This window comes from Anticarsia gemmatalis, chromosome 29 (genome assembly GCF_050436995.1).
Source record: "Anticarsia gemmatalis isolate Benzon Research Colony breed Stoneville strain chromosome 29, ilAntGemm2 primary, whole genome shotgun sequence".
In the NCBI taxonomy this organism is placed as follows: domain Eukaryota; kingdom Metazoa; phylum Arthropoda; class Insecta; order Lepidoptera; family Erebidae; genus Anticarsia; species Anticarsia gemmatalis.
The window spans coordinates 480,758-492,762 of NC_134773.1; the positions used below are offsets into that span (position 1 = coordinate 480,758).

The window sequence follows — 12,005 nt, forward strand, 5'->3', positions numbered from 1 at the left end:
TACCTATTTGGCTAAGTAAAGAAAACTTAGACTTTATTTGCTTTTTAGAAGTAAAATTATTTTTTTGTTGTTTTTATTTAAAATAGCTTAGTAGCTAATGTTTAACATGTTTAGTTTTAGTTAAATAGTTAATATAGCTTTGGTAAACCAAATAGAGTATAGGTAACTATATTATCACTAATTATACAAAGGTATATAAATATATATACATCCTTATTCCTATTTGTTGCTTTTTAAGAGTTATTATTTATAAGAAAATACTTATTATTTACTAAGAACTAACTTTTAAGCTGAGTACTTTATCAGAAGTAGTTATAGACACTTGTTTTTTCTTCAAGTGAAGAGTGATCAACAACAATAAGTGTTAATTTTTGTATTAGAACTTAATAAGTAGGTTACTTTGATAACAAAAGTACCTAGACGTTAATTTAGTATGAAGAAATGCAAGTAAGAAGCTAATTGTGTGTTATATTAAAAATTAAAATTAAAATATAAATTATATATTTTTCAGTAAGTACAAAAGTTTATAAAACATGATAAAAAAAAATATCTACAAAAAAAATCAGTTAATGGATTCCTGAAGTCATTGTAAATGCTTTAAAATGCATTTCCTGAGTATTTACTGCTACTAAATTACAGTTAAATTGCATGCAAAATGCATATTTTAACACTTCTACTAACATTATAGTGACCTTGGCCATGAAAAGTTAATTACAAGCTGTCTTTAACTACCTGTGCTTCATTTGTGCACAACTGAATAATAAACAACAACACTATGGTTTTCTTCCATTTTTTTATGGAAATGTGCTAAACTTCAATAATTTATTTACTTTTAACAACTTTGGTAGAATAAAAGGTGTTTCTAGGTGTGTTATTCGGGATATTGGTTATAAGGGTACTTAAAGGATCAAAGGATTAGCTATAAACACCTATATAGGATATTTATTGGAAATATGAAGTAAACAAACCAAAATAAAGATGACATAGTGCATTACACGTAAATGGTCAGAAAGATGACGTTACGCTAACTGTACACAAAATACTTGATCGACAACATCATTTTAATACCGGCGAAGTAACACAAAAGTGCGTGGGAGTTATAATAAACTCTAAACAAACTTTGAAAAAGTTTCGTAAAATATTTTTCTAAGCATCCGACATATTTTCCCGCTAAAAATCACCAAACAGGTTCCAATCCTGGACGCAGACCTCATTGTTTACTTTTGCGTTAAAAAAAAATAAATGCCGCGTGTGCGAGTGTCTGTGCTACTTTCATTTTACATCCAGTTAGAACTTTTAACAAGCGTAAAATGTCCAAAAGTTGCTTAAATTACACATAAAAGGCTAAAGAATAAAACAATTACCTTATAAAGGGCGTCGTTTGCCTTTCTCCCCGAAAAAATCCGTATAAAGTATGTAAAAATCCACAAAACTGACCCACTCACTTCATAACTTTAAAACACTTATTACAACACATATAACACAATAAACAACTAATTAACACTTTAGAAATATAGTTTAAGGCACTTATTATAAGTTTTGTATGTAAATAAAAGTTTTATTAACGAAAATATATCGGCATTTTAAGTTTTAGTAAAGTTATAGTTTTGACAGTTTACGTCGAAGCCTCTCGCTCGCGACGTTGTTCATTCGATATACGTAAACGCGTCTGAGCGGTCCGAATCGTTCTATAGAATCTATAGTAGCTGACGGACATAACGAAGCATATTTTTATAAAACTAGGTGTGTTTTGCGGTCAGCTTATTACGTAGTGTTAATCGTATTAATTTAATTTTAGAGGCTTAGACGACCGCAAGCGTGGCTTGTGTACTACTAAATATAAAATGTATGAGTAAGCCGCTTACCAGTCCTGTTTATTAATTGAACGTGCTTTATCAATTAAATTGATATTATTTATATTTTCTAGGACACGAACAATGATGCCTAACTAGGAATTTATATAATTAGTAGAGTAAAACTCACTTCTATAAAAATATACGTTTGTCGACTTCGAAGTTAGTTTTTAACTAAATAGGTATGTGTACCTTGACATTGATAATAGCAGCCAATTTTTTTTTAAATTTTTATACTGCCTCTATATATAATATATTATATACTGTTCACCTAGGTATGACTTTAGAAAGTCTTAAATTATAATTATTTAAATAGTTCCAGATTCCGTCTCGGATGTCCTATGTCCGCTTTTCCATAACCCCATTGACCTGGTAATCCCAGGGAAACTTTAAAGCTTTTACTGCTGATTAAAATTTCTTATGAGAAACTAGGTACATTAAATGTATTCATCAATGCATATATATAGTTATATTGGGAGTAAATGGGAACTCCCTATAATTTTCTTGTTTAAGGGTCTTAAGATTATTCATTTGCACTAAAATAATCAATTTATTTAAGCCCCTTTATCGTATGTGTGTATCTGTTGGTGTTATTATAAAAAAAATATTGAACGTATTTGGATTTTTTTTTTCTTGACAGATGCTCGATTAGAAAATCAAATTACGCTGTACAATAATTAAAAATCGAAAGCGCTGCAAAATCGCAAATAAACTATGCTTTACTTTTCAAAAACACACTTTTTAACTTCGTATAAGATTTGACAGATAAACTTCAAAGAATATTTTTTATCTATGGTCCAGCAACCATCTTGCGATACGGACCACGGGCGGTTGCCGCATTCCACAAATTCTTTTCCCGCCAGACGAGAGTGCGCGAAACCGGTCCTGCCGCGCCTTTCAAAGCCTCTCACTCTAACATTTACAAACAATTTAGCATACATTGCGCATTTACTACTGAAGTTTTAAAACGTCTATGTATTTTTCGATTGATGACCAGCATTGTATAGTATTATTGCAGTGTTTTCGTTATTATTTTCATGTTAAAGTGTGTCATGGTAGCGTCATATTGGAATGTCAGAAGGTTGAAAAGTTAAAGATTTTTTCGTCCGTATTTCGCATACGATTTAGTTTCGTTACGCAATTTAGGCTAATATGTCTACCTACTTGTATAATTAGGTTATAAATGTATGTTTATTTTATCCTTTATTTAGGCAGCTGGTTTGGATAATTAATTATTAAATAGTTTCGAACATTTTCTAGATTTTAAACGACGGGACGAATTAATTTTATATTTGATAGAATTAATTTAATAGTTATAGGTCCGCGCCATTGTGAACGTGAAGGTCAATATCGAGATCTCGGGTTTGATTCCGGGACCAAGCTTAGTGCTAATAGATTTTTAATATTGTCCAAAATTTTAAAATATCATTTATTATGATGAAGCAAAAATTAATGTTTAACTTGTTTGGCGACACTTATATAAAGTATAACCAGACACGAAACTCATAACTTTTAAGCTCTCACGTTGCATGTTTAATGTATTATAGAATACGGGAATGCGTGTTCGCGTTAATTCCCGTATTCTATTATACATCAGACACGAAACTATTTGTAGACAACAAAAATATTTCTTACGTGCGGGAATTGAAACTATGACACCGCCTAACTCAGTGGACAATTACAGCCAGTTACAATCTAAGGCAAAGTTCTTTTTAAGGAAACAAAAAAATGTACACTATTTCATATTAAAATTTAATTTATTTCTTCATACTCCTTGCTCCGGCGCCCACAGCTTGAAAGTGCGATCGTAGGAACACGTCGCAATGAATTTATTGTCCAATGATATGTCTGTACTCATTACCTGAAAATAATAATTAAATAAATATCATTGGACAACTCACACACGGTCATTAGATTATAAACTAGCTTGAGTCAGCCTGCGACCACGGCGAGTGCAACCTGCGCCGAAACGTTAGGCATTTTAAGGTAAAATGTGTGTTCAAATTAATTCCCGTATCCTATTATACATTAAGCAGAGCTTGTATTGTAACCAAATAACTGATAAACATACTTATATACTCTAAATACATACTTATATCGATAAATTGACAACATATTGGTAGAACGGGCGTGATATTAGGTCGGGGAAAAAGTCTTTTCGCATTATAGTATGTATGAACTTATAATAAAATCTTTTCTCTACACAAAAAAGCCCGATATTTGGGTACCTCACGAGCTCACTGAAAGAAACCTAATGAACCGTGTACTCATTTGTGATTCTTGAAGCCAAAGAGACTTTATTACAAGTTCATACATACTATAATGCGAAAAGACTTTTTCCCCGACCTAATATTACGTGTTATATCAAGTAAAATAAATATATACCTTATTGTCATGTCCAGAGAGTGTCTTCAACGGGTGCCAAATGGGATGTGACCATAACTTCGCTGATTTATCATACGATGATGTTAGAATGTAGTGCCCGTGACTCTTTTGGAAACGGACGTCTGAAATTAAGAATATTAAACAAATTAATATCATTGGACAACTCACACACGGTTATTTTATTATAAACTAAGCAGAGCTTGTACTATGATAACGAAATAACTGACAAACATACTTATATACTTGTAAATACATACTTATACAGATACATTAACAAGCAGGCTCAGAACTAATACTCGTGCTCATCACACAAATATTAGTCCCGGGTGTGATTCGAACCCGCCACACGCGGCGAGGTTTATTTAGGAAGTGGTCACCTCGCTTTAACCATTTCGCCATTATAAATCTTTTGGCCATTGAAAATTGTGTGAGTTTGTTGCTAGCTCTTCTCAAAAGACTGTACACTTTCCGAGCTAGTGATAGATTCAGTAATTGTAACGACTATCATAAGTGTCAATATTTGACATAAATTAATAAATGATTTGATTTTGATTAAAATAAAAAAACTGTTAATCAACTCACCGCTTAATAAATGTGTGTGAGCAGGGATGGTATATAAACACGAGCGGCGTCGTAAGTCCCATATTTTGGCCTATAACACAAATATAATTTAATTAATTACAAAATAATCTAAGAAATGAAAGACTAGCCTGCGGTTTATTTATTCAATAGCGTTAAATCTCGTATAAAAAAAAACGCTATTGAATAGATAAACTACCGCTAAATGTACCTCAGAAACCGGGGGTTAGTAACATGAATCTTATATTTTTATGCATACACTAGCTAACCCGCGCGACTTCGCTTGCGTCACATGAGAGAGAATGGGTCAAAATTTTCCCCGTTTTTGTAACATTTTTCACTGGTACTCTGCTCCTATTGGTAGTAGCGTGATGATATATAGCCTATAACCTTCCTCGAGAAATGGACTATTTAACGCTGAAAGAATTTTTCAAATCGGACCAGTTCCAGAGATTAGCGCGTTCAAACAAACAAACAAACAATCAAACAAACAAACTCTTCAGCTTTATAATATTAAGTATAGATTATAATATTAGTATAGATATTCAGCAGTAGTCAAAGTTAGCAAGCACGGCAAAGCTGTCACACTCGTCTGGGCAAAGTTGTTTTCCTCACCTGATGATCAGCAGCGGCCGTAGCTAGGTGATGCCCAACGGGTGACCAGTCCACGCCCAGCACTGGGCCTAAGTGACCTTCAAGGAACATCACACATCTACCCGTGCGTAAGTCCCACACTCTGCCGAATGCGTCCATACCACTGTGAAAAAATGAATAAATTTATAGTAAATCTTCATAAATAAAATTCGTTATAGAAATGTATGTAACTTTTGAACAACTAAACTAAATTGGACATTTTTTTTATAAGTTTGTAACTGTCGGGTCTAGGTTTGTATGGGATCGATGGGATCAAAAATTCCCATGGGAATGGAATCAACGGGATAAAATTGTTCCGTAACCGGGACCGACTTTTCACGTGCCCTACGAAGCACGGAGACGCCCAGCTCAAATACCACTATGCGGTCACCCATCTATAAAATGACCGCACCAAGAGTTGCTTAACCCACAGATCGTTTACCGACCGGTGAGCGCAACTGGCTATGGGCGACTCTACTAGTGAGAATAGACAGACAGAAGTCTTTTATATTATGTATGTTTAACTCACCCGGTACATGCTAAGGATCCATCTCCTTGAAAAGATATACTGTACACAGGTTTTGCGTGCCCTTCCTGATGTAACACCTCCGTCGCTGTGAACACAAAATAAATAATATTAACTCATTACTGTCCCACTGCTGGGTAAGGGTCTCTCTTAGAGTGGGGCCTTGAATCCACCACAATGACCATGTGACCAGGACATCACAATTATATATATCATCACGTTACAACCAATAGGAGCAGAGAAGCATTAAAAAATGTTACAAAAACGGGGAAAATCTTGCCCCAATGTCTCTTATGTGACGCAAGCGAAGTTGCGGGAGTCAGCTAGTTAGAAATAACGATGAAGGAAAACATCGTGAGGAAACCTTGCATGCCTAAAATTTGTTTAAAACATTTATTGAGGGCATGCAAAGTCCCCAACCCGGACTTCGCCAGCGTGATGGACTAAAGGCAGGCAACCTCCCTCATTACGGGAGGAGACCCTTGCCCAACAGTGGGACATTAATGGGTTAAATTTATTTTAAACTAGCTGACCCGTGCAACTTCGCTTGCGTCACATAAGAGAGAATGGGTCATAATTTTCTTTAACTTTATACTGTTATTCTGCTCCTATTGGTCGTATCGTGATGATATAAAATATGCTTTTTTTCCACGAAAAACATTCTCAAAATTATTTATATCTCTTAATATAACGAAGTCGCGCTAAGGCATATCCGCCATTAAAACAGTTGCCATGACAACGGAATTTTGTTAATTCAATGTCATTATAATACTGATCATTCGCGACTTCGTTTGCTACCTGAATTTTCCCGGGAAATGCGTCATTTTCCCGGGGTAAAAAGTAGCCTATTTCCTTTCTCGGGTATCAAAATATCTCCATACCAAATTTCATGCAAATTGGTTCAGTAGTTTAGGCGTGATTAAGTAGCAGACAGACAGACAGAGTTACTTTCGCATTTATAATATTAGTATGGATTTATAACTAGATAAACTACTGTTAAGTGTACTCAGAAACCGGGGGTTAGTTAGTTATAAATAAGTAGACTATACACTCACCAGTCTCTAAGTCCCACAGTCTCCAGGAGTGGTCGAACACGGTGGTGGCGAGGAACCGCCCCGAGGGGTGGAACTCCACGCGGGACACGCGCGACGGACCGTGACCTTCTAACGACGCCATCGGGGATTCACTGGGGGAAGACATTTTTGATTATGAATAGCTCAAAGGAAGTAAGTCGTCAGGCAGGTGGTATGTTGTAAAAAACATCAGTCAAATCTCTTTACAGCATGTTTTTGAGAGACCGTGTGCCGACCACACTAAACTTAACGTGGAATAAGGACAAGACAAAGAAAATTGCTGCGTAGAAAATTCCGTGGCGTAGTGATTAAGGTCTCCATGCCGTTGCGTCGGCAGGTCGTAGATTCGATTCCCACACGGAACAATTATTAATTTTGCGATCCACAAATAATTGTTTCGTGTCTGGTTGTACTTTGTGTCCGTTGTTTGTATGTTTGTAAAAGTCCCCGCGACACAAGAGCAATTCTTAGTGCGGGAGTGGTCTTTTTTAAAAAAAAGTGGGTTAGTAAAAAGACATTTTTTTTTCTCCAAATTACGCACATGTTAATTGCACGAGGCAATAAGATAATAAATAAATATAATAATCCCTCACCTCACAAAGTTCCACAGGTGCACACTGCCGTCGTAGGCGCAGGTGGCCATCTTGACAGTCTCGGAGCCGTCCTCCGCGGACACCTCCTCCATCGGCTCTCCCCCCTCCTCCGACTCTTTCAACTGTGACAACTAGAACATACATACATAACTTAAATAATCATTTATTATTAAGTTGACTGATGACATGCACGAGTTATCTAGATTATCCATACTAATATTATAAATGCGAAAGTAACTCAGTCTGTCTGTCTGTCTGTTACTCAATCACGCTTAAAATACTGAACCAATTTGCATGAAATTTGGTATGGAGATATTTTATACCCGAGAAAGGACATAGGCTACTTTTTACCCCGGGAAAATGACGCATTACCATGGGAAAATTCAGGTGGCGGACGAAGTCGCGGGTAAAAGCTAGTTAATTATTAATTATAAACTAGATAAATCTTTCATGGCAAGGCTCTCTACTCAATCGTCTCATCTCACATCTAGTATTTTTAAAGGTTACTCTTACTATAAAAGAAGACTGTTGCCCAGTAATGGGACTTGGTACTTACCTTCTTAACGAAATGATCAGGCATCTCCGCTTTGGGATGAAAGTTCGCTCCGGAGACATTGCACTTATGACCTTTCAACACGTGCAGTGGTTTACAATCAGGTACCGACCATACTTTACTTAAGCCAGACCTGAAACAAAATTCTCTTATGGTTAGTGGTCAACTCAGTGTCAAAGTTATTCAAGCAAGAAGACTGAAGCCGTACTACTCATACAATGATGTTTAATGTGTTTTTTTTTCTTTTAAAAAAAGACAACTTCCGCATTAATAATTGCTCTAGAGCCGCGAGGACTTTTACAAACATACAAACAACGGACACATAGCACAACATGACCCGAAACAATTTATTTGTGCATCGCACAAATAACTGTTCCGTGTGGGAATCGAACCCATGACCTCCCGACGCAATGGTTGCGGCGTGGTGAACTAAACCACTGCGCAACGGAGGCAGGCACTGTTAGATATTTTTTAAAATTTAATAATTAAAAATTGTTTGACTTCATCACCTTTTCTTATATAAGACTAGCGGACCCGACAGACGTTGTCCTGTCTACACGTCCTTAATTTGAAAATTTTAAACTTTCTTTAATAATCTAAACCATTCTCAGATCCCCTTGAACACACACAAAAATTTTTATCAAAATCGGTCCAGTCGTTTAAGAGAAGTTCAGTGACATACACACTTACAGAAGAATTATATATATAAAGATAGCAATTTATTACTTTGCGACCAGACGAAAACGTTAGCATAAGATGATAATTTTGCCACGAAATTCGAATTTAGTCACAAGATGTCAACTCTACTATAAATTTTATCACCTCTTCCCACAAGGTGTCAATGTTGCCACTAAGTGCTAATTTTGTGAATGTTATAAATAATTGAAAGGGCTATTAATGCAAAAGAATAACTCACCAACTGGCTGTGATCAACATTTTGCTGTCATTACTGAATCTACAGAAACTAATAGGTCTTGTGTCACCGATCTGAAACAAAAAATATTTATAGTTAATAATGAAAATGTGTGGGGACCACGGAACGTCACCAACTGTGTCACCAACCTTGCAATACACAAACGATCTCAATAGTCGTAAGATAGAAGTTATAATAATGTTTTAATTTTGTGTATTTTAATAAACGTTTTTATTTTATTTTTTTTCATAATAAAGTATTAGAGATTACAATGGAAAGAAGTGACAGCTAGTCATCTAAAGTCAAGGAAACACACCAATGAGTGTTCCAAGTGATGTGTGTATTATAAATAATGATCGCTTGTTATAACGGTGAAGGAAAACATCGTGATGAATGATATGTCTGACAGTTGTGTAACACAGCTCTTGAAACCTAACCCATCCCTCATTACGGGAGGAAAACCTTGCCTAGCAGTGGGACAGCAATATTACCTGACTGCAATATATAGACATGGCGGAGGTCTTTCGTTGTGACTCCTGTTTGGCGGCTGTACGTATACTGTTGGGCTCCTTCATCTCTTCACGGACTTTTGTTAACCTGGGGGACAAAAAAATATGTATTAGACACAAATTTTGTATAATTATTAGGTATTAGAAAGAAATGTCAGCTATTTTCCAGTTCAAGTTCTATCAAAATTCCAAGCATTTGGAGATCGCCCAGATGACAGACTGAACCAATTTGGATAATAGGGATGATAACTAATTTTTAATTTTTGTCTGTCTAGTAAATTGTAAAAAATAATTACATTGTATGTATAATATACATAATCATGCAAAATTACGGCGATACTTTGAGTTGAAAAGTCGCATGACGTCACATTAGAGTATACAATGTACAACACCGTGACGTCATCAGCCCCCACTCCATAACTTTATCACTACGTACGGCACTTTTTATTTTTGTAGTTTCTCATTTGTTACCTTGAAATACCTATACCTATTTGGACAGAGTTATAGTTTACAACTTGTAGAAAAGAGATTGTGTACAATATTTTTTAAAAAATCGACCCCTAAAGAGCTGAAACAGGGGATGAAACTTCGAAAGTTCAAGCCTCACCTTTCCTTAGCTTTGGGTAGTGAGTACCGCGCGATCCACAGCCTTGCCTCCCTTAGTTCCGGAGGTCCTTCGTGATACCAGGTGCCCTCCCGGCCTCTGTCCCTCTCTATACGAGCCTCCTCTTCTTCTAGCTTCTTGTGGATCGCGTCTTCACCTAGACTGGGAGGTCAGAAAAAAATGATTTATGGAGTTTGCATTAAAAATGTTAATTTTAAATGCTGCTATTACTCCTGCACGTCATAAGCCCTCGAAAAGCAAAGATCAGAAGAATAAATATCTAGATTTCTATCTATAAAAATCATGAGTTGGGTACAATATAAAGTTTATAAAAATATTCTGCACTCAGACTCTGTGCGGGATGAGCATGTTCTGATTGGTGGAGTATAGCCGAACGTGGCCGTCAAAGGGTTAAGCAAGTACTTACTAGCTGAGTAGATCTCTCAGACGTACTCTCCTCTCGGCTGGACCTTCTCCAAACAGGCACACTGGCTCACCGAGCTGACGAAGACTCCTACGTACCTACAAACAAATAAATAAAATAAAATATTCACATGAAAGAGCCAATTACAATTTAACTTCCACTTAATGGAGGTATAGCAGATTAGTTACCAAAGTTCTGGACTGCTATTGTGAAATATTTGAATACAAAGTAGAAAAGAACAATGGTCCAGTCAGCTCCCAAAGTCGCCATTAAATGCCATAAGTAATAGTTGCGGCTAAGAAACAAAATTATCTACAAACCCGAAATTTACTATTTAAAGTCACTGTTATTTGATCTATTCAGTGACTTTAGGAGCTGACTATAACTTACCTGAGCTGGGAATTAAACCTGAGACCTCATGATCTACAGTCAGCAATCAGACAGTAATGAGTTCAATCTATTTCAAACTTACCTCATCATCATCTGTGGATACATTAAGTTGTCGAGCTTTCCTCCTTCTTTCAAACTCTTCCAGTAAAGCCTTCTTATCTCTGGACATCTCTTCTTCAAGCTCCATGTATTCTGTTTAAAGAAATAAGAGTAATTTAAAATAGAGTATAGTTTTATATTGAAAATGATATTGCAGCAATTACATACAGACTTAAAATTCCTCTTGAGCAGGGGTTCCCAACCTTTTCTTAGTCTGGGACCACTTTTATATTGTTCTTGTTAGCAGAGACCTCTTTGTAAGTATTAAGTATATTTAATAAAGTGTAACAATCATCCTGAATTTAGAATTCTAAAATCATTTGCAGACCATATTTTGACTTCAGCAGAGCGCTGGTTGGGAACGACTACTCTAGAGAAATAAAATACAAAGTTTAATAAGTCTTACTGCCTAATTCAAAAGGAATTCTACAACTTACCACTGGATATTTGAATGTCTCCCAGTTCCTTTCCACCGATGTCTTCAGCACCTTCCTTGGCGGCAGCGGCGAGGGCCGCCAGCCGCGCCTTCTCCTGCTCCTCCAGAGACCCATAGTGGACGTGCTTCGGTTTCTTCACCATAATAACATCATCATCGTCAGACATTTTTAGGTTATGTCCAAACTTTACTTAAATATCACTTGGTTTAGACTAAAATGTTAGTTTTTATTGTTTTGATGTTAGAAAGAGTCAATTCTCAATGAGAAGTGAGTAAATTAGAGGCGAGAAAAAGCTTTTTCTGTGAAGCGTTGTTGTCAATGCTAGCTGACAAATAATAAATATACGTTGCAGTTTACGCAGTTAGCCGGTTTCGACGAAATTTATTTTAACTGTTGTAACATGGAACGAAATTATTTCTGCTGCATTGTTATTT

At 36.0% G+C, this 12,005-nt stretch overlaps 1 protein-coding gene across 1 annotated transcript; it reads right to left on the reverse strand.

Moving 5' to 3' along the window:
- Positions 1 to 3,591: 3,591 nt before the first annotated feature.
- Positions 3,592 to 11,924, reverse strand: U4-U6-60K (U4-U6 small nuclear riboprotein factor 60K). Its single transcript, XM_076133354.1, has 14 exons — positions 11,572 to 11,924; positions 11,118 to 11,227; positions 10,649 to 10,743; positions 10,225 to 10,383; positions 9,600 to 9,705; positions 9,112 to 9,182; positions 8,199 to 8,328; positions 7,643 to 7,773; positions 7,032 to 7,162; positions 5,980 to 6,064; positions 5,433 to 5,574; positions 4,821 to 4,890; positions 4,239 to 4,360; positions 3,592 to 3,714 (listed from the first exon to the last, which is right to left on the reverse strand). Exons 1-14 carry the CDS (start codon positions 11,735 to 11,737, stop codon positions 3,619 to 3,621), a joined length of 1,614 nt encoding a protein of 537 aa, XP_075989469.1. The 5' UTR covers positions 11,738 to 11,924; the 3' UTR covers positions 3,592 to 3,618.
- Positions 11,925 to 12,005: the final 81 nt, after the last annotated feature.

Bases quoted from the DNA above. Each gene is read 5' to 3' on its own strand.
- U4-U6-60K (XM_076133354.1), bottom strand. From the start codon at position 11,737: ATGTCTGACGATGATGATGTTATTATGGTGAAGAAACCGAAGCACGTC. The intron at 9,183-9,599 runs GTAATATTGCTG...TTTTTGTTTCAG, and splicing joins TGTCTATATATTGCAGTCAG to ATCGGTGACACAAGACCTAT. The intron at 7,774-8,198 runs GTAAGTACCAAG...TGTATGTTCTAG, and splicing joins CTGATCATTTCGTTAAGAAG to TTGTCACAGTTGAAAGAGTC.